The sequence below is a fragment of the Spermophilus citellus genome (assembly GCF_964194105.1).
Source record: "Spermophilus citellus genome assembly, chromosome: 1".
Classification (NCBI taxonomy): domain Eukaryota; kingdom Metazoa; phylum Chordata; class Mammalia; order Rodentia; family Sciuridae; genus Spermophilus; species Spermophilus citellus.
In genome coordinates, this window is record NC_138182.1 from 274778491 (window position 1) to 274799012 (window position 20522).

At 40.7% G+C, this 20522-nt stretch overlaps 1 protein-coding gene across 1 annotated transcript in view; it reads right to left on the bottom strand.

Annotated features, from left to right (window-relative positions):
* Positions 1-5812: 5812 nt before the first annotated feature.
* FBXL7 (F-box and leucine rich repeat protein 7) overlaps positions 5813-20522 on the bottom strand; it is a 379223-nt gene continuing 364513 nt past the window's right edge. Inside the window, exons 3-4 of the mRNA XM_081287425.1 lie at positions 14016-14627; positions 5813-9148 (exon numbers count right to left, since the gene is read on the bottom strand). Of these exons, the coding sequence (XP_081143551.1) occupies positions 8412-9148; positions 14016-14627 (1349 nt within the window). The 3' untranslated portion in view covers positions 5813-8411. The remainder of the gene's footprint in view (positions 9149-14015; positions 14628-20522) is intronic.

Here is a 20522-nt window from a genome sequence, read left to right on the forward strand (position 1 = left end):
ACTATATGTCAGCTATACCGTTGCTTTATTTAATTCTTTATTTATCCTAAATAATTAAAGTCATCATACTAAGCAATACCTGCATACTCATCTTTATAGCATTATAATTCACGATAGCCAAACTATGGAACCAGCCTAGGTGTCCATTGGCAGATAAATAGACAAAAGAAAATGTGGTATATATACACAATAGAGTTTTATTGAGCCATAAAGAAAAATGAAGTTTTGATATTTGCAGAAAAATGGATGAAACTAGAGAACTTTATGTTAAGCAAATGAGGCAAACTCAGAAGGTCAAGGGACGTATGTTTTATCTCATAAGTGGAAGCTAAAGGCGTAAAAGGAAAACAAAGGTTGGGGTATTGATCCCATGAACACCAAAGAAGACAAGAAGAACAGAGGAAGGGGACTAGGAGTGGGAGGTGGAGAGGGAGGAGGGAAGTGCTGGGGAGGGCTATTGGCCAGATAATATTGTCATGTTGTGTGCATGTGCCAATGGGTAGCAAAAAGTCCCCTCATTATGTACAACTCTAATGCACCAATAAAAAAATGGGGAGAAAAAAAAAGGTTGCTGGGTTAGTTAGCTTTTCATCACTGTGACCCGAATACCTGGCAAGAGCAGCTTAAAGGGGGAAAGGTTTATTTGGGGCTCATGGTTTCAGAAGTTCAGTCCATAGTCATCCAACACTACTGCTCTAGACCCATGATGGGGCAGAGCATCATGGCAGAAAGGCACGCAGAGGAAAGAAACTCAAGACACGGGGGGCAAGAGAGCAGAGAGAGCAAAAGGAGAAGGGGCTGCAAGAAAGATGAACCCTTCCAGGACATGCCCTCCAGGGACCCACCTCCTCTGGCCACACCTCATCTATTACCACCCAACAGTCTATTCACACTGGAATGAGCTGATTAGGATGTAGCTCTCACAGTCCAATCACTTCACCTCTGAATATTCCTGCATTAACACAGGAGCTTTTGGGGACACCTCATATCCAAATGATAATAGTTGCATTTGTGATCATATACGGATTACCAAGTACTTATTAGTTTAAGCAAAAGGTGTCTTTTGGTCAAATTTTCCCAAAGCTTTGCTTATATCCCAGCTACCTCCAAAGCTCAGCATTGGGTTCCCAATTCCCAAAGAGGAACTTTGCCATGGAATTGATGACATCATAGGACTTTGCATCACTCATCACTTATCAGTGACATCTGATAAGAAAGGTCACTCTCCTCCTTGGCCAGAACTAGCTAGCTATTGGCTGTGCAGGATTAGTCATAGGAGCCTGGAGGCAAAAAGGAAAATGAAGTTCAGGTAAGTGAAACTAAAGTAACAGAAATGCTCAGCACCTGAGAATGTATGTTTTTTTTTCTTTTTATAAAAGCAAATGGAGTCATTATATAACTTGATCACGCTTAGAAATATTTTGCCACTTGCATTTGGGATTAAGCACAAGTTTTCAAAGGAAGGGAGACTAATGCTCTCCCCAAGGCAGTGTTTGAATTCCCCATTGCCTTCCTATGTGTGCTATTTTAAAAAGAAACATTACACACAGGAGCCCCCAAGGCGAAGGTACCAGTGAAATAGTGCCTGCTTGGAAATCTGGGAGGAGACTCTGTTTTTCATTAAGTAAGTGAGAGGTCATTATTTGAGCCTCTCTTTGTGTTTAAATTCCCAGTCTCTTGATCTCCAGCCTTCCAGCACACTCATGGTCATTATTCTTTGCATGCTTTAAAATTATAAACATAGAGTCCCACAGCTCCGCCAGGCTCATGGAAAGGCTTTGCTGCACAGATGCCATTCATATAGATCAACTACGTCATAAATCACATAATTGCTTATGTGGTTGCAAAGAACAAGAGGAATGGTCTGAATTCCCCCTTGTCTGGTTCTTCAACTGAAGCAAGGATTTGTTGGGCAAAATGATCTGGGCACTTTCTTAAGTGTCAACAAAGTATGGAAAATCAACACTTCTTTATTATTAGGGGGAAGGATTGCAAAATGAGAAAGGTATAATTGAAATCCAGTGCATTTGGGTAGTTATTCTTGCAGAGTGAAAATTTTTAAATTGTTCAAAGGTAATTATGTCCACTTTGGTCTTCATCTAAATAAAATAATGAATAAAAGCCTGTGAGATAAGAGAAAAAAAGTTATTTATTAGTTGTGACAGTTTTGTCCCTTTATCTACTTTCTCATAAGTGAAAAAGGCCATGATAAGTTTGCTTGCATTTTTAATGTAAATCCCTATAAAGAATACATTCATGATGTGAAGACTGTTTTTTTTTTTTTTTTTTTAAATGTATTGATGCAGAGTGGCTATGTTCATTAGTGGTTGGAAAGAGATTAGAGTAAAAGGAAGTACCAATTACTGGTTAATCTTTGTAATTAGAAATCCTCTCTCCTGTATCTTTTTTCTTCCTATCTGGCTCAATAAGTCTGCTCAGATTCTGGGAGACACTTGTGGCTCTGAGAAGCCAGAAGGGCTGCTGTCAGTGCCTGCAGACACGTGGGATTTAAAAGTTTCCTATGGTATTCATTGTTCAATTCATTATTACTGTGGGCAGACAACTTCACATTCACGACACTGATAGAATTTGAAGCTTCAAAAAACTCATCATCAAAGTGAATTTACATTAAAAAAAAATTTCTTGGCAATTTTAAAGGCTATATAATCAACCTTATTTGGGCCACCCACTGTTCTGAAAATAACTGGCATGGTCTGTTTATCATTAAAGAGACATGATAAATTGAGCAACCTTGACTACTCTGACCATTTCCATCATAGATCTGCAACAATCAGAGTAGAAATAAGGAGTATCCAAGATGGCGGAAAAATCCTAGGGTTACTGAGGGGCCAGCTCATCCTTTCTCTGAGCTGGGCTCAAAGTCATATAGCTGCATTTGGAGTGCTGTTGGCATGCTGTTTGGGAAGATAGGTAAGCTGTTGTAAGATTCTTGGATAGTCTGTCAAAGAAATTGTTTTTCAGTGTGGTATCCTTACAGTGTTCCCATCCAATAAAATACACACCTAGGTGTATATGTGTGTCTACAAAACAGAATCTGCCATGTTTCTACATAGCTGATCTAAGGCATTAATAAAGTTAACCTTAGTGTAATCTTTTGATAATGTTAACTTATGGAAATTACTTCATCAACCTTATCAAATACAGTTTCTCTGAATGGGATCCATGTACTGCATCATGGTTTGTTACTGTTTGATGCCCATCTTCTCAGAGTGTATACAATCCAATTCAAGGGTCTCTTCCCCTAAGAGGTGACCCTAAACCTTATTTCTCTCTCTTAACATTTTTATTTTGGTAAATTCAATCAGGATAGGACCCCGACATGTATTAGGGTCTTAATAAACACTTGTTGGGTTAATGCATATTGCCATGCTTTTTAAAAATTTGATTACCAAACATATTACCTAGTATTATTGTGCTTGATCTGAGCTCTTTTATTCACCAGAACCTGTTTTGGTATATTATATAGAATAGATGGTCAATGAGTAGTTAAGATTTATTTATATTTTTGTGATTGGAACTTCTTGAACCTCCTTGTTCAGAAGAAAGATGATTGCAATCTCCAGTCTTCATCAGACATTGCTCATCAGATGGGGAAAGAACTTAAATACACTGATCTCATCAGAGTAAAATTCAGTACCTGAGCAGCTGCAAAGACAAATGTTCCACAATATAAAATGACTAGTTGGAAACATTTAGGTCAAGCATTTTTAGTGGTCCAGCAAGGCCACCCTCAGAAACCTGGATGAGGCTCACTGCTAAATGCTTCAGTGACAATCAGAACCTAAAGGCAGCCTTCCTAAGTCGTCCAGGAGATTGCCATCTGAGATGCAGATACTTCCCGAGCACGCTCTGCAGGAGAGGCCACCATCTGTTTTCTTGCTGGGATGGGATTATGACTTTTCCAACTCACAAGTGGAAATGTTCTTTCATTCAGAGTATCTTAAAATGCTAAATGGACTCCTGCTTAAGAGGTTAAAAAGGGCTCTACAAGAGAGGCTTGTGGCTTAGGAGATACTGATGCATGAAAAGAGAAAAGGATGCATAACTATATTTGGGTGCATTTCTGGAGCAGTAGCCCCCATCTGAGTATCATAGAGACTACTTCTCACCTCAAGTGAATGGCTTTACCCACATGATGGTCATCTTACTCTCAACTGGAACTATGTTTAGGAAAATCTCAGTGACAGCATCAGTATCCACCGTAGACAAATGATAGGCACTCCCCACCCTGTGCTGTATTTCTCCCTGTTGCAGAAGGACAACTGTGGTGTACAGAACAGAAAGAAGAAACCATGGACCAACAGCACAAAGAGGAAAACCAATTTAGTTTCACAGATTTTCTGTCAACATTTTCATTGCAATATTTCCCTATTTTAATGTCCTCCTTTCCTCTTCTGTTGTCAATCTTTCTTCCAATCAACGAGCTATTCATGATTGCCAGCTATTGAACAAATGTGCTACTTTGGTGACTTCTCTGTGATAATTTAGACAGTGAAGCAGTACATAATAAAACTGGTAAATAATTATATGTATTACTTTTTTCCATAAATACTCGATCTTTTTATTTTGAACACTTTTAATATCAAATCAAATTCCTTAAAGACTCTCTTTTTAAAAAAATATCTTTATTTTATTTATTTATTTTGCTGTGGGGCTGAGGATTGAACCCATGGCCTCACACGTGCGAGGTGAGCGCTCTATCCCTAAGCCACAACCCAGCCCCTAAAGACTTTATCTAGTTGTCAACAAAAGTCAGCTTAAGAAGTCATGAACCTCAAAAAATGGTTTTTACTTTCAGCTAGTCTTATTCTGAGATCCTGAGAAGAGGTGCATTAAGCCACCTGAAATTATGTCTCAGGGCAATAAGAGTCCTACTGGTTTATGTGAGAGTTATTAAAGCAACCAGGGTGAGAAGAAAGTTGAGGACTAATACATTTAAAATTAATATTTCTTCAAGCCTTTCTGGGTGTTAAGGATGAAGTTCTCCAATTAGCTCAGATCTAAAATTTAGGTGAGGAGGGAGGGATCTGGCATTGCACTCTCTCCAAATGGCTGACCCTTTTTCCTTCTAAATCAACTTGCCTTATTCTCTTTCCAGGTCCTAATGTTCTAACACTATTTTTGTTCATTTGTTTTTGGGTTTGTAAAATCTAATTGTCAGAATAATCATGAAGATTCCTCCAATATCTGTAACCAGGGCCAGAGCAAAATATATTAAGATCCAAAATTACTCATCTATAATTCTGAAACCCAGAACGTTCTGAAAAATAGACTTTTTTTTTTCATTATTGCACAAATTAATTTGGCAACAAAATCTGACCTGAACTGATGCAAGGCTATTTATAGTCTGTAATGATCCTGCACAGAGTATGTTCTGTATTGCTACAGAAATACTAACACCTTTGATTAGGGTACTGTCCCAGTGTATTCTGAGGATGTTATAAAATACACCACATATAGCTCCCTGAAATATGCTAAATTACAAATTCCAAACCCTGCACCAACAGTTTGGATTAAGGAATTGAAGACATGAACTATACAGTGAAGGCAATGTTTTTTTCTCTTAGTGCTAATTTTAAGCCAGTCATTAGACAAGAAGACCATGGATCCAATTTTAACGGGACAGCAGTGGCAGAAACTTGGCTTCTGCTGTCTTTAAACATAAAGCAAGTTTCTTGCTTGCTTTTGAGTATCTGCATCTGAATACAACTCCCCTTTGACAAGGGTATTATAAAAAAGAAAAAAGAAAGAAAGAAAGAAAGAAAGAAAGAAAGAAAGCTGAGCCTAATTACCAACATATTGCTTTATTTCTCGGTGGTAGTAAATTAAGGCTTTCTAGAGTCATACAGCACGCAGTGATTTGAACATTAGAGTTACAAAAACAATGAGCATTCAATTTAGCAGAGCCAGGAAGGAAGCAATGTTTTAAAACAGATAAATTTTTCTGCTGAGGACTTTTGCTTGGTCTCTAAAAATCTGCTGAGCTGTTTTCCCAGTAACCTCTGTCACAGATTCATACCCCCAAGGGAGAGCAGAATGGATGAAGAGGACACCAGGAAAGGGGAGAAACTGGGAAAGACAGCATGTGCTGGGCAGGCAACCAGTGTGAGAAGTGGTCTTGGTCTCATGCTTGGAAAACTGGTTGGGTGATGTGGTCGGGTGGTGGCGACAGAGACACTCAGAAAGGTTCAGGGAGCTGTTCTGGATCTCCCTGCTCATTCCAAGAGTATTAAACCAGCTTATCTGGAATATCCCAGAGCCAAAAGTGAAGGACCATCATCTGTGACTCCTAAATTCTGAAACTATGGATACTCAACAGTCACAGACCAGAGGTATGTTCCTTTCAAATTCTATTATGGTTCTAAACTCTACGGCTAACACAAAATGCTGTCCCCAGCCAAACAAGTCACCTCCCCTCATGGCACATTGCATTGATTGCGTATCTGGGTTGAGGATGATGTCAGTTGGACAGAAAGCCACGTTTCATCTGATGTATGATAGAAACCTCCTGGACAGACTCCATCTCATCACTCTAGCTCCTCCTTCCTGACATAAGACTACAGTGTGCACGGGAGCCTACAGTAGGAGTGCAGTTGTCGAGTGAGTGGTATGTAAGCTGGCTCTGAAACAAAGTCAGCACAGTTGGCTAGGAAATGCAGAGGTTCCGGAATTGGATGGTGGGCCCTTTGAGAAGGAAATACATGAGCTGTTTCAGCAGCAAAAAAGAAGGGTGTGGTCAGAGACTAATTTGGGAAAGGTCCTGGGTTTACTAATAAATGACACTACGTTTCATGAGCATGGAATTTCTCCTGGTTACCTGATTTCACATAATAGACTAGTGAGTCAATTATTTCCATATAGGACCACTTAAAATTCATATTTTGTCATGATGTTAATGTTCTATTCCAAGGGTTTGGCTAGTGGACTAGCATCTGTCTTATCAATGTGTTCCCTCTTCAACTTGTCTGAGATTTTCAAGTGCACAGTATTTAAACACCTGGAAGTCTACTTTGTATTCTTTAATGGAATGCATGCAGACAGCCACTCGGGAGACACAAGGTGGCAATTTGCACAATTAAACATTTACAAACTTAACCCCGGTAGGCTCCATGTGATGAAGTCTGGATGCATAAAGAAATAAATAGATGTGAAAAGTCAAAATGCAATCTAAATGACAAAAAACCACAGCATCTGTCTCTGCCAGCTGCAGGACAGATGTGCCTGATGTATGCCACATGTGCTCTGAGAGGGATTAGAAAAACCTTTGAGGACATGGGTTCCCTTGGGCCTCACTTGTTAATTAAAAATTGCAAGGGTCTTTCCTCCCTTTGAAAACACTCATAAGATGAGTCTTGACTGGGGGATTTGAACTTCCCCATGTTCAGACATTCTGGTGCTCTGCTAAGACAGTGTTGAGAAGGGGAAAGCTGAAAGTACTTGTGCACAGAAACCATAGCATCCAGAGAGGCAGGAGACATGTGCAATACACTCATGGAGAGTGAGTGGTTCTCGCATGAGAGCAAAAGGACACATAGGATCCTATGTGTACTGACATGGGCACTGTGGAACCTCCTGAAAGGAGTCCAACTACAAAATCAATTCTCTTGGAAGAGGTCCATGACTGGGTGGTGTGTTAAGGTTTTTGTTTATTGACATGTCTGTTCTCTTAATCCTAAAACCAGCATGGGGCTAATTCTCCAGCTGGGTGGCTTCTAATCCAGTATTGCAAGCTGAAGCCTGGAGAGGTGAAGTTCTTTGGCCAAGGTCACCCAGCTAGTTGGCAGAAGATCTGGGGAAAAAAACAAAGGTCTCTTCCACCATGCTGCTTGCCATAATAGATTTTTTTTTAAAAAAGGTCTGAAAAGCTCTTTGTAAATTCAAAGTGATTTAGGACACTTATTTAACCACAATTTGCTTGGTGTGACATTAAGGGGCGGGGCTCAGGTCAACCAAGCAGTATGAAGAGGAGCTCTAGAGAGCGCTGTGGTAGTTGTGGATGGAGGATGGAGGGAGGGTGGAGCTAAGGGCCGGGATGTGGCCTGTTGTGGGTGTGACCTGTGTTCAGGAGCGCTGGTGTGGAGAGGAAAGTAAGGTACATTTCTAAAGACCTCCATCTGCCTAAGAGAATATCTTATGTGAGAAGAGAAGCTGTCTACAAATTACCTGACCAAAAACACTGTTTGCTGCAATAGAAATTTGTTCTTTACACTTTAATTTCTTTGACCTCTGTCACCCATGAGAAATGAGGAAAAGTAAAAGCCAGATTCCTAAGAACCTTCCTGAAAGAAATAGCTGCTGAGTGGGTGTCGGTGCTTACATATGCTGCTTTTAAAGAACATCTTGTTTGGTTCGTGTTTGTATGGAGACCACTCCCTATGAAAGCTGTCCCTTCAGAAGAAGGCAGGGTTGGTGTGCTCGATGACGCAGCGCTTGCAGTGGCGTTTGACAAACCGCAGGGCCTCCACAGAAACCTCGCAGTCTTGGACATTCAGCATCTGGAGGTCAAAGCAATTGGCCGCCACGATCTGCAGGCCCTGGCCGGTGATGCTCTCGCAGGACTTGAGGCTGAGGCGCTTGAGATTGAAGCAGTTCAGGGCCAGGCACTCCAGGCCCGTGTCGGAGACCAGTGGGCATTTGCCGATGTCCAGAGATTTGAGTTTCGTGCAGTTCTTGGCAAGGTACTCCACGCCATGGTCCGTGATGCCCTCGCAGCCCCTCGCATTGAGGTAGCGCAATTTGCTGCAGTACTTGGCCACGTAACGGATGCCCACGTCGGTCACCCGGCCGCAGTGGGCGATGCTGAGGTACCGCAGGCGGGACTCCAGCTTGGCGATCTCCCGCAGGCCGAAGTCACTGACAAAGCGGCAGTCGCTGACACTCAGCTCCTTGATGGACGTGCAGTAGATCACCAGGTAGCGGAGGCCCTCGTCGGTGAGACGGACGCAGCGTCGCAGGTACAGGTGGGTCAGCTGCGTGCAGTGCGCTGCGATAGTGTGCAGGCCCTCGTCCTCCAGCACGAAGCAGTCCGTCATGTCCAGGTAGCGGATGGAAATCTGTTTGCCATGCAAGGGGGACAATTTAATGGAGGCCTCCCGGGTCAAGCTGATGCAGGTCACTTTGGAGCACCCTACACAAAGAGACAGAACACATGCTCAGAGCAACCTGGGGCAATGCCATTACCTATTCCGAACTCTCCCCCAAGCTCAAGCCAGGGTGTTACCCTTCCTGTCTTGACCCCTACAGAGAAAATAAGGCGAGGAAGGGTTCCCTAAGTTCATTTGATTATTTAACTATTTTGAATATTTGGGTTTATGGGGATTCATAGATTTTAGAATGCAAAAGACCAGGCCGATTCTGATGAATCAAAATTGACAAAGATCCATTACTGATCCATCACTAATTGCCTGAAATGGAGCAAATCCATTTCACCAGGAATGTTCGGGAAGGATGATATGATCTGGAAAAGGTAGAGTGAGTGGGCTGGAGTTGTGGCTCAGTGGTAGAGTGCTTTTCTAGCATGCATGAGGCCCTAGGTTGGATCCCTGGCACACATAAAAATAAACAAATAAAATAAAGGTATTGTGTCCATGCACAACTAAAAATAAATAAATAAATAAACAATTTTTTTAAAAAAAGAAGTAAGAGAGTGTGTAAATATCTTATATTGGCCCTGGAAAGATTCAAGAGCTCATTAAAGGCCCTGCAATAGTCAGAATGCTCCTTGGTGCAAAGAAGAGAGACAGAGAGACAAAGCTGAATGTGATCTTGTATGACTAAATATTGTTTCTAAAGCCCTAAAATATATGTTATAAATTATATATATATATATATATATATATATATATATATATATATATGCATGTGTTCATTCTAAATAGAATAATTATTACATATTTGTATATAATATATAAAAATTCATTGTGTATTTCAGTTCACTAAATATTACCTCATAAAATCTGCAAATTCATAGTATATAAATTTAATAAGTAATAAATACCAATAGTCAATACACATTATATAAGTAATTTGTACATATTTTATTCTACTACATAGACTGTATATATTTTTTCATTCCTCTCCACTTTCCAAATCCTTCCTGCAGTTCTAAAGCCAGGTGCTTCACTGCAGACACCTCTGCATCTTGGCTCTCAGAGCAACATCCAGGGTTTCTGAATGGCTGCACGGCAGGGCTCTTGGGGACTTTTCTCCCATCTCCTGGCAGGTTGCCCAGGAAACTCATAAATACAGGTGCTGGGAACAACAGGGTACAAATGTCATGTGCTACCAAGTCAAGAATCTCAGGAGGGAGTGAAGCACACAGTCCAACCCTGGGACACAGGGGTGCAACTCTGTTTTTTTTTTTTTTTAATTTTTAAGTTTGTTCTAATTAATTATACATGACTATAGAATGCAATTTGACATATTGTACACAAATGGAGCACAACTTCTCAATCCTCTGGCTGTACCTGGTGCAGAATCACTCCAGTTGTATGATCATACATGTATATAAGGTAATAATGCCCGTCTCATTCCTGACAGAATTTCAGGAGGTAGTGAAGCCCACAGTCCAACCCTGGGATACAGAGGTGCACAGAGCCTCTTAGAGGCTGCCCAGGCTGCTGTGCCATTGGGCTCTGTGGCTTTGTGAGAGGTGGTTAGTCCCCTAGCAACTTTAACTTTGAACTCTGTTTGCTTGATGTCTATTTTATTGGGATGACTGTATTCAGCTCTGAATTGATTTATTGATCAATTTATTTATTGATCAACTTATTGATCTAAAGTGCTCTGTGTACTGTATTCAATAATTTTTAATGTTAATTTTATCCCTAATTCTTATATTTTTAATAAATTTGGATTGAAAAGAAAATAAATTGGTCCATGGATCAGTAGATAATATTTATGGATAGTTCATGCATTCATATATTACAGACATGAAATTAATGTAATAATTTCTAGGGAGCAAACCCTAGAAATTTATCCAATTTAAGCTTCATTTTAAAAGGCTGAGGCATTTCAAACTCAGTGAGATTATGGGATCATACAATCAGATCAGGGGACATTTGTTAGTTTTAGTTTGTTTGTTTGTTTGTTTCTTTCTTTCCTTTTGTATGAGTGTGTGTGTGTGTGTGTGTGTGTGTGTGAGTGTGAGTGTGTGTGAGTGTGTGTGTATGTATGTGAGTGTGTGTGAGTGTGAGTGTGTGAGTGTGTGTTGCTGGAGATTGAAGCCAGGGCCTTGAGCAAGCTAAGCACATGCTCTACCACAGAGCTACACCCCTGCTAGGGTAAGTTTCTTGACTTTCAGGGCTTCAATTATAAGGGGGAGAGAAAAATGACTAGGATGTATCACAAAATTGATGAATGACACAAGAGATTTAAAGTTGATGGGTGAGCATGAAGTGAACATTCAGATACTCAGGAACTGGCAGTCTTGAAAGTGGTGAAACCTAAGGGGATCTTTGAAAGAGAAAAATAATTTGGATATTTTAGATATGGAGGTCCTGGTGGTAAAATAATATCAAGGCAAATTTGAGTAGCAAGAAAGCATGGAGGAAAGCCCACGGAGGAGTGAGGAGTGTCCACAGAGAAGAACTCAGGGTGTCTGAAAGGGATATTACTGCATAGGGAATAGACGCATGGGTTGAACAAACCTGTGGAGTTCCTTTAATTAATTCCAGATTTCATTCAGTTTTCACAAATTTGCTCTTCATTAACATTTCCTCTTGCTATTGGGTTAACATCTCTACTTTCTCTGGGATGTAAGATAGCCAAGTCAGTGGAGACCAACTACTGACTTCTCAGGATGTTAATAACAATGACAGTACAGCAACCCCTGTGATTTCTGAGTGCTGCATGTTCTCAGCAGAGTGCACACATGAAACCTTTGTGTGATGAATGCATTGAACCTCCAAGCACCATTCTTCCTGATGAGGAAGCTTTAATTGCTGCAATACAGCATCCAGAATGCTTGCTTATAGCTTTAACCAATGCAAATTTCCAACCTTCTAGAGGTCAAGATGACTACTACCTTTTGAAGCCTTCAACACTCCTCTGTTCACTCCTCTGTTCACTCTGTGATATGATAAAACATTATAGCTGATTTTAGTAATTTTCAGTGACTTTCAATGGTGGCATTTATTGCCTTGCTAGTTGCAGAACAGGCAATACCATGCCCTCTAAGGCAATAGAGTTCTTGACTGACTTGAATGAAAGTCACATTTAGTGTCATTGAGAGTGTCACTACTTTCTGAAGCTGGTTGCAAAAACCAGGGAGAACAAGGCACAGGGAAGACATCCTGGGCAAAAACCAAGGAGAACAAAACACAGTGAAGACAGCCAGGAACCTGCAAATTAGGTTGATGTAGCAGACAGATTTCAAGACTAGTAACTGTTACTTGATAGACAAAGCAGGATCACTCAGGACAGAAGTCCAGGGATTTCCCAAATAGCCAACATGGTTTTAGCATATCTGAATTTCAAAAAGGACCCAAAATAGAGTGTTCAACTACTTTTAGTCTGTGTGAAGGATACATGGGAGATCTCTTTAACAAAGATGGGGATTCCAAAAATGAATCATTCTCTAATCTGAGAAAATAAAATGTTTATAAAATGCTCAATTAGAATGTTAAAGCACATCACTCTACTTATTTTTTTTCAACTAAAGAGAAAAAAACTAGAAAAAAACCTCTAAGTTGTCCCAAATCACAAAGTTTGAAACAAGTTTCTACCACATCATAATGCTTTCTCTTTTCCAGAATTCCTTGGAGGAAAAATGTAAGAAAACCTCATAATTTCCTGCTTCTTCATGCCAGTGGCTGCTCAGGACTAACCAAACACTCAGTTGCTATGGTTTTGTCCTGAAGCCAGATGAAGTTGAAGCAGAGGAGCAGCATGCTGCTTTCCACCAAGGGAAGGAATCTGCAAAAAATAATGGCCTGTCATCTGAAATAGTTTCAGATGTCAGCTTTCAAAAGAGAGAGCAAGCTGAGAGTGGATTTACCTCATATTTGGTTGGAGGGCATCATTTACCTCAGATGCTTGTAAATCCCCAATTCTGTTTATTTGCCCTGCATGGTGGTTTTTCCTTCTTGACTCCCTCCCCAACCATCCCCAAGGTTGCAGCTCATGTTGTACATTTCTTTAACTCCTGATACATCTTACAGGTTCCAGCCTCTTGCCTGTTCATCTTTTAAGTGTGCAGTCCCTGAGATAAAGAGAGGCTGTTATTCAGGCTGGATTCCTGTGTGGTGCCAAAGTTTGACTCTAGGCTTTAATTCTTCAAACCTGAGAGAGAGTTTCAAGCAGAGCAACCACGCTGAGATCTCCTTCCATTTGGAAAAGGACTAAGGGTTTATTTAATTCAATGGAACTGATCCTTGCACTATGTAGTTGAGAATTTTCACTAAAAAAAAAAAAAAAGGTCTAAAATTAACCAGGAGGTGAGGAGAGTCAGTAGTCAGTGAAATATAAATAATCACTTGGCCATGAAGTATTTTCTCCAGTGTTTATGGAAGGGCAAAGCCATTGTGAGCATAGGCCATGACTGAGGGGTTCATTAGGTCTGCAGAAAGTAGGATTCAAGGTCATTTTTACCTCCTAGGCATAGATCTCAAGCTTTATGGACCAATAAGAAGACAAAAGGGTAGCTTCTAAAGGAGGCTGGAGTTACTCAGTTCCCTTAATCTAAATTGGATATTTTGTTTCCATTAAGATCTGAAGTGACTGTGATCATTATGGAAGGTCACACTTAAGTCCTACGAACAAGGTGTCTAGAGTTCTTCTAAGACCATGACATTATTGGATGAAAGGAATACTTCTGGCCCTCAGGGTCACAATTACCAGAAGACAGTTTGTTAAGGAGAGCTGGCCTCCCTACCACCCATTGCCCTTCTCTGGTAGCCAACAAGAAGGGGACCCTCAAATGGGTGGAAATGTCTCTACTAACTTTGGGATGGTGCATTGAGAAAGCCGGTGCTGGGAGGGCGGCTTCCATTTACCTGACACGTCCAGGTGCTCCAGGTTGGGGCAGAGGGACACCACGTCAAAAACGGCCTCATTGGAGATATTGTAACAGCCTGAGACTTCCAGTCGCCTCAGTTCAGGGCAGCACTGGGCAATGGTGTAAAGCCCTCGGTCTGTGAGCCTCCGGCAGCCACTGACAATTACTGTTTCCAGCATGAGACACACGTTGGGGGTGTCCTGGCACAGCCTGCGGGTCAGCACCTTGAGCGCGCGGTCCACGTTGATGGTCTCACCCATCAGGCGGATAGTCCTCCAGAGCCGCGGGTCCCAGGCCAGGTTGTACCAGCGGCGACACACGCGTGCACAGCGGCACAGCTGGTTGGTGGGCAGGAAGGAGAAGATGTGCACCATGGAGTGGTCCGGGAGCCGGTCTATGCTGGCCTGCTCTTTCTGGGGTCTGGAGGCGAGCCTGATGAGCGGGTGTGTGAGGCGGGTCGGGGGCGGGGAGTGGACCATGGCCACCGTCTCTCCGGTGACAGAGGACGAGGAGGTGGATGAGCCCCTTCCATTCTGAAATCCTGGTAAAGTCGGTGGACATATCAAGGCTGGGCTGGGCGTGCTCAGTGTGCGCATGCTCAGGTCGGAGTCTGGCAAAGGACAGAGAACAAAGGGTTAAAGGATGGTGGTCTTATAGCAAGCCCTGGGAAGGAAGGAGAAGCACCAGTTTCTCAGAGAAGGCTCACACAGTGGTTAGTCTCACTGAGATCCTTCACTCCTGACCATCCCCAGAGGCAGAAGCACATGCATGCAGCACCCATCCCAGAAAGATGCGAATCCTCTGTGATCTACACCAGCAGTGAGCAAATTGCCATTTACACTCTGAGACGTTGCAGGCCATAGGGCTGCCTCTATGACAGTGACTCATGCCTGCCATTGTGGTGCCCACACTGCCTTCGACAACATAGAAAGCACAGGCATTGCTGTTTCAGTAAAACTTGTTTTATAAAAGGAGACCAGCTAGACAGGCCCTGTTCAGACCAGGGGACAAATATCCCACCCTGCCTCCAATTCTTTGCTTGATCTCCCCTTTGTATTAATGGTAATCATCCAAAGGAAACAGCTTCAAAGTTTCGTTGTTTCTTTTCTGGGCAGAAAATTCATGCATGAAGGACATAAACTGACTTTTCTAATTGTGTTTTGGTTAGTGGATGATTATGACCATTTACAAGTGAGGAGGGCAGACCAGGGAGTGGGGGTAGAGAACATCTGCTCTCTGCCTCACACGCCCCAGGGGCATTCAGGACACATTATTTTGATGAAAGTTCTGGAATAGCCAGCCCACTTCTTCTGTTAGGCCAAGCATTTCAAATGGCATGTCCAGTCCTTTAATATCTGGGGAAATCTTTGTTTCCTCTTTAGGAACAACCTTCTCTTTGCATTTGAATAAGTGAGCAATATTCTATTCCTTGAAACCAGAAAGATCACTTGATGAGAACACCTGCAGTTTGTAAGTTTTGAGGGGATGAAGAAGTCTTTAAACCCTCCATTGAAGAACATGCTTTTTTTACTCTCCCTCTTTCAATATATATGAGAATGAATTTAGTCTTTGTACAAATGTGTTTATACATTATACATTCTATACAAATAGGTTTATTTAGGAAGAAATTTTTATTTCCTGAGTATACATTTTATTATTTTATATGAAAATATGTTAATATATTAAATATATTATTTGATTTATATCACACATACATACAAGAAAAAGAATTTATTTCCAGCATGCAAATTTCTTCACCTTTAAAATAAGTGGTTGGGCTAGACAATTTCTAAGTCATTTCCTATAGCTCTAAAGATTTAAGCAAAAAAATCTGTCCTTGTGTGTGCTACCACATTTCATTCCCTGGCAACTATATTCTTGCCATCTTTTCAAAGAACTTCCAGCACTAACATGTTATGCAAGAATTTTTGAGGCCTGGCCACCTCTGTTGAGCATCTATTTGTAGTTTTCTTGCAGCTTTTCTTGTTCTACTACAGCAGTTCTTTTCTTTTCATTTATTTCTTTGTAACCTATCACTGAAAATGACTTACACATGTTCACACTGCTCATGCAGCTCCTTTGAATTATTGCTCTGCACCCCATGTCTGCCTCTTGAAATGCAGATATTGTTTGTGACTGAGTGTGAACGATACCTCGTCTACAAATATTTTCCTAGGGTCTTTGAGTAGGATCCATTCCCCTTAGAAATCACCATCCTTTGTTATTCAAGCATATATGAATTTATCTTTCCCTAATATGTTCATTGTACTATTTTTTCTTAAGGTTGCATCCCTATATTCCCATCTCCTCATCATGTGACTTTGAAGGTCCTCCAAATCAGAGTACATTTCTTCAGTCCAGCAATACTGAGCTTGGCTAGGTAACTCATTTTGGAAATAATGGTAGAAGAAAGCCATTTGTGCACTTGGTTTGGTTCTTTTTTTAAAATATATTTTTAGTTGTAGACACAATACCTTTATTTTATTTATTTATGTAGTGCTGAGGATCAAAGCCAGCACTTCACATGTGAGAGGCAAGCACTATACCACTGAGCTACAACCCCAGTCCTGGCCTTGATTTTTAATCTTTTATGCGAAGAACATGCCTGGCTAGTCCTGCCTATTAGGATAGGGACAGATCCATAGGGCACACAGAATTGACCCTGACTTCCAGCTTAGAGCCAAGTTCAAACCAATGCCCCAAAGAACCACAGACCTGAGCTTGAATAACTAACTCTTTTAAGGCACTGAGTGTGAGGGTGATTTTTTACACAGCATTACTGTGGAAACAGATGACGGCAATGTCTTCTCTTAAACCAAAAGCTCTTCTGAGCCAGTGATGAAGTCCTTTTCTTTTTTGTGTCCTGGCATAAGTTTATGGTAGGTGCATAACCAATATTCCAAATTGAATGAGATGAATGAGAGTATTTCTACGTTTTTAAAACACAATTCTAGGGCTGGAGATGTAGCTCAGTGCTCGGGAACTTGCCTAGCATGTGTGAGGCCCTGGATTCCATCCTCAGCACTAAAAACAAACAAACGAACAAACAAACAAACAAACAAACAAAAAACCTCTAGCTTGGCATGTATTTTTCTGTCCCAAGTGGTATACATGTTGTTTTAAATCATTGATAAGAAATAAATCTCTCTCTCCATTATTAGGGACAATAAATAGTAAATCTTTAGGAAAACCTTAAACATAAACCAATCATGGATTTCAAAATTCCACCCAAACTGCTATGATAGACACCAGCAACATGATGGATACTCAGAGAATTGCCTCTGTCTGAAGCTTGTGCTTTTCTTAGGCAGGTGAACAACTCATCTTGGGTCAGCAGGGGAAGCAATCTTAGACTCTCAGCCTTGACATTTTAGCAGCTGTGAGGGCTCTGAAATCTCTGCTGCCTGCCTAGGTTCCATTCATCTTGAGGGAGAAGACACTTAACAGTGCCCTGTGGAGACCTGCACAGAGCTGGGTCTATGGAATGAAGTATACTAACCCCGAATGGTGGGGGGCAGGTTGGTGTGGGAGGTGGATATCTACAACCTGAGTCTTCACAGGATTCACTTTCCTTCACTCTTTCATGCTGCACTGAGGGGGACAATGCAAATGCATCCAGAATGCTTAGGACAGAGGACAGCTGTGCCTTTAGTAATGATTTTATTTTTTAAAATTTTTATTATTATTTTTTAAATTTGCTAATACCCATACTGGAGCATTAAAGGAATCCACATCCAGAAAGCCAAGGCAGGCTCCTCATCTTGGAGGTGCACTCTGCCCTGGAGGTATTCCCTTAGATCCTGCTAGCTCTCCTTGCTCTTCCTCCAGAGTTTAGCAGCAGGTTCCTCAGCAGGAATTCCAGACTGCTCTTCACTGCTCAGGGTAGGGAGCCTGGAAGGTTTCTGCAGGGGAAACTGGATGTCTCTTTTATCAGAGACACACCAGGATTCGCTGGTTCTTTCATGCTTATTCAACAACAGGTCAAGAACACCCTGATATCTTTGAGAGGATAGAATTTGCAGGGAAATGGATGGCACTAGAGCAGATTATGCTTAGTGAAGCTAGCCAATCCCTAAAAAACAAATACCAAATGTCTTCTTTGATATAATGAGAGCAACTATGAACAGAGCAGGGAGGAAGAGCAGGAAGAAAAGATTAACATTAAACAGAGACATGAGATGGGAGGGAAAGGGAGAGAAAAGGGAAATTGCATGGAAATGAAGGGAGACCCTCATTGCTATACAAAATTACATATAAGAGGTTGTGAGGGGAATGGGAAAATAAACAAGGAGAGAAATGAATTACAGTAGATGGGGTAGAGAGAGAAGATGGGAGGGGAGGGGAGGGGGGATAGTAGGGGATAGGAAAGGTAGCAGAATACAACAATTACTAATAGGGCATTATGTAAAATTGTGGATGTGTAACCGACGTGATTCGGCAATCTGCATTTGGGGTAAAATTGGGGGTTCATAACCCACTTCAATCTAATGTATGAAATATGATATGTCAAGAGCTTTGTAATTTTGTGAACAACCAATAAAAAAAATAAAAGAAAAGAAAAAAAAGACATCAAAGAGATAGAAAAGAATCTTGATACTATCAAATTGGCATGTAAACCATCCTGCATGTTCAGTAACAGTAAAATATATTTTCTTACAAAAAAATTCAATAAATAGCGCAAAGTAATTAAAAAGTAATCAAGTGATGAGCATCAAATAGAGATACGTTGTCACAAAATGTCTTTCCTTGATGTTCTTCCTATGTGTATAAGATGAATTTACAAAATTTTAAAAATGCATGTGTATACGCATGTATATGTACATGCATTTAATTTTAGAAACACATTTTATTATAAATAAAATATGTGTGGCTCATCACACAATGCATCAAGGTGCAACTAGATGTGATTTATTAAAAACAGAAGAACTTCCAAGAATACCAGAATATGTCTTGTACCAGGAAAATAGAGCACATCTTCAAATTCAAACAGTGACCCTCTTCAACTCCCACGTAGTACATTTCCTTTGTGCCAGAGAATGCAGCAAGACTAATATACTCTGAACATAGGTTTTCCTCCTCCATCCCTTTCAGAGAACTGGAAGCTAAATGGTTATTGGCAATTGCCACTGATTTTTCTGAGAGGCTAAAAGCAAGAACCCTGATACTCAGACACCCAGATACATGATTGGAGAGGAGAAGGTCAAAGACAAGCACTAAGATTAAACAGTCAGAAGAAAGCTGCAGCCGTTCTTCTGACCTTATGATACTGTGGTACAAGCAAGCAGAAAGGAAACTGGCTGGACTTGAACTTGGGGTATTTTGAAGGTATGTATATATTTTTATATCTGGATATCTATTCCAAGTGAATTTCTGATACCTTAGAGCCAGATCACTCTTTTTATTTTAGCAGGAAGGTGATATGTATTGGGCTAAAATAAGTTTAATAATGACTCTGAGACAATATTATTGCTAAATTTAACACACTGTACACTTTTGTACACATGTATGTAAAAGTTAGACATTATATTATTTCTTTACCTTAGACAAAATGGTGAGATGCACGAATGCTTTATGGAAGAATTCCACACCGCCAGGGATTGTTTTGAACAGGAAAAATGAGATTTGCAAAAAAGTGCCAAATAAAATATACATGTCCAAAAGCTTTCATCAAGAATCAAATTAATTGCTGCCTATCTCAAGTGTCCTTAAATTCCAGTATACACAAAGCCTCCTCCTGATCATAATATTTGAAGAAAGGATGTCACCTTCAATACTTTTAGAGGTGGCTTTCTAAAGGGCAGGCAGCAGCGCAGTGGCTTTCTAAAATCCAATAAAACCACTGTTGTGCCAGCAGACAGTCATTGAGCAAACTTTTTTTTTTCCTCCAACAACAAGTGCATAAATTGGTAATGGAATATGTTTGCAGGTAGATTCAGTGAATCTTAATAATGTACCACATAAAGGCATTTTGGTCAATGATGGACCAAAGACATGGTGTGGTTCCATAAGTTTCTATTGCCCAGTGACATTGGTGTAAATATGCACTGTGATGTTCTAAAAACAATGATGAGTCTAATGATGCAGTTCCCAGAAGGGGTGCAGTTCCCTGTAGGGAAGGGGTGCAGAATGAGTAGTTGGATGGATGGATGAACTGAGGGATAGAAAGAGGTATCTATCATCTATAAGGGAAAAAATTATAAAATCTGCAGAAAGCACACTTTCAGTTAGTATCAAATATGAAATTTGGAAATGATGCTGTCAATTACAAATATGAAAGACCCAGGAAAGATAAAGATGAACACAGTGCAAAAGTCATGAAAGTGAAATAGATAAATATAAAGGAGAAATAACTACACACTTTTGCAATAGAAGTATTTTGTGGCTTGTATCTCCTAATGACATTGGAAAAATGGATATATCCAAAGAAAGAAAAAGAACAAAAAACACACTGATGTCTGCAGAAAGATATACAGAATAGACTGCAAGGAACATTTTGGATAGGGAA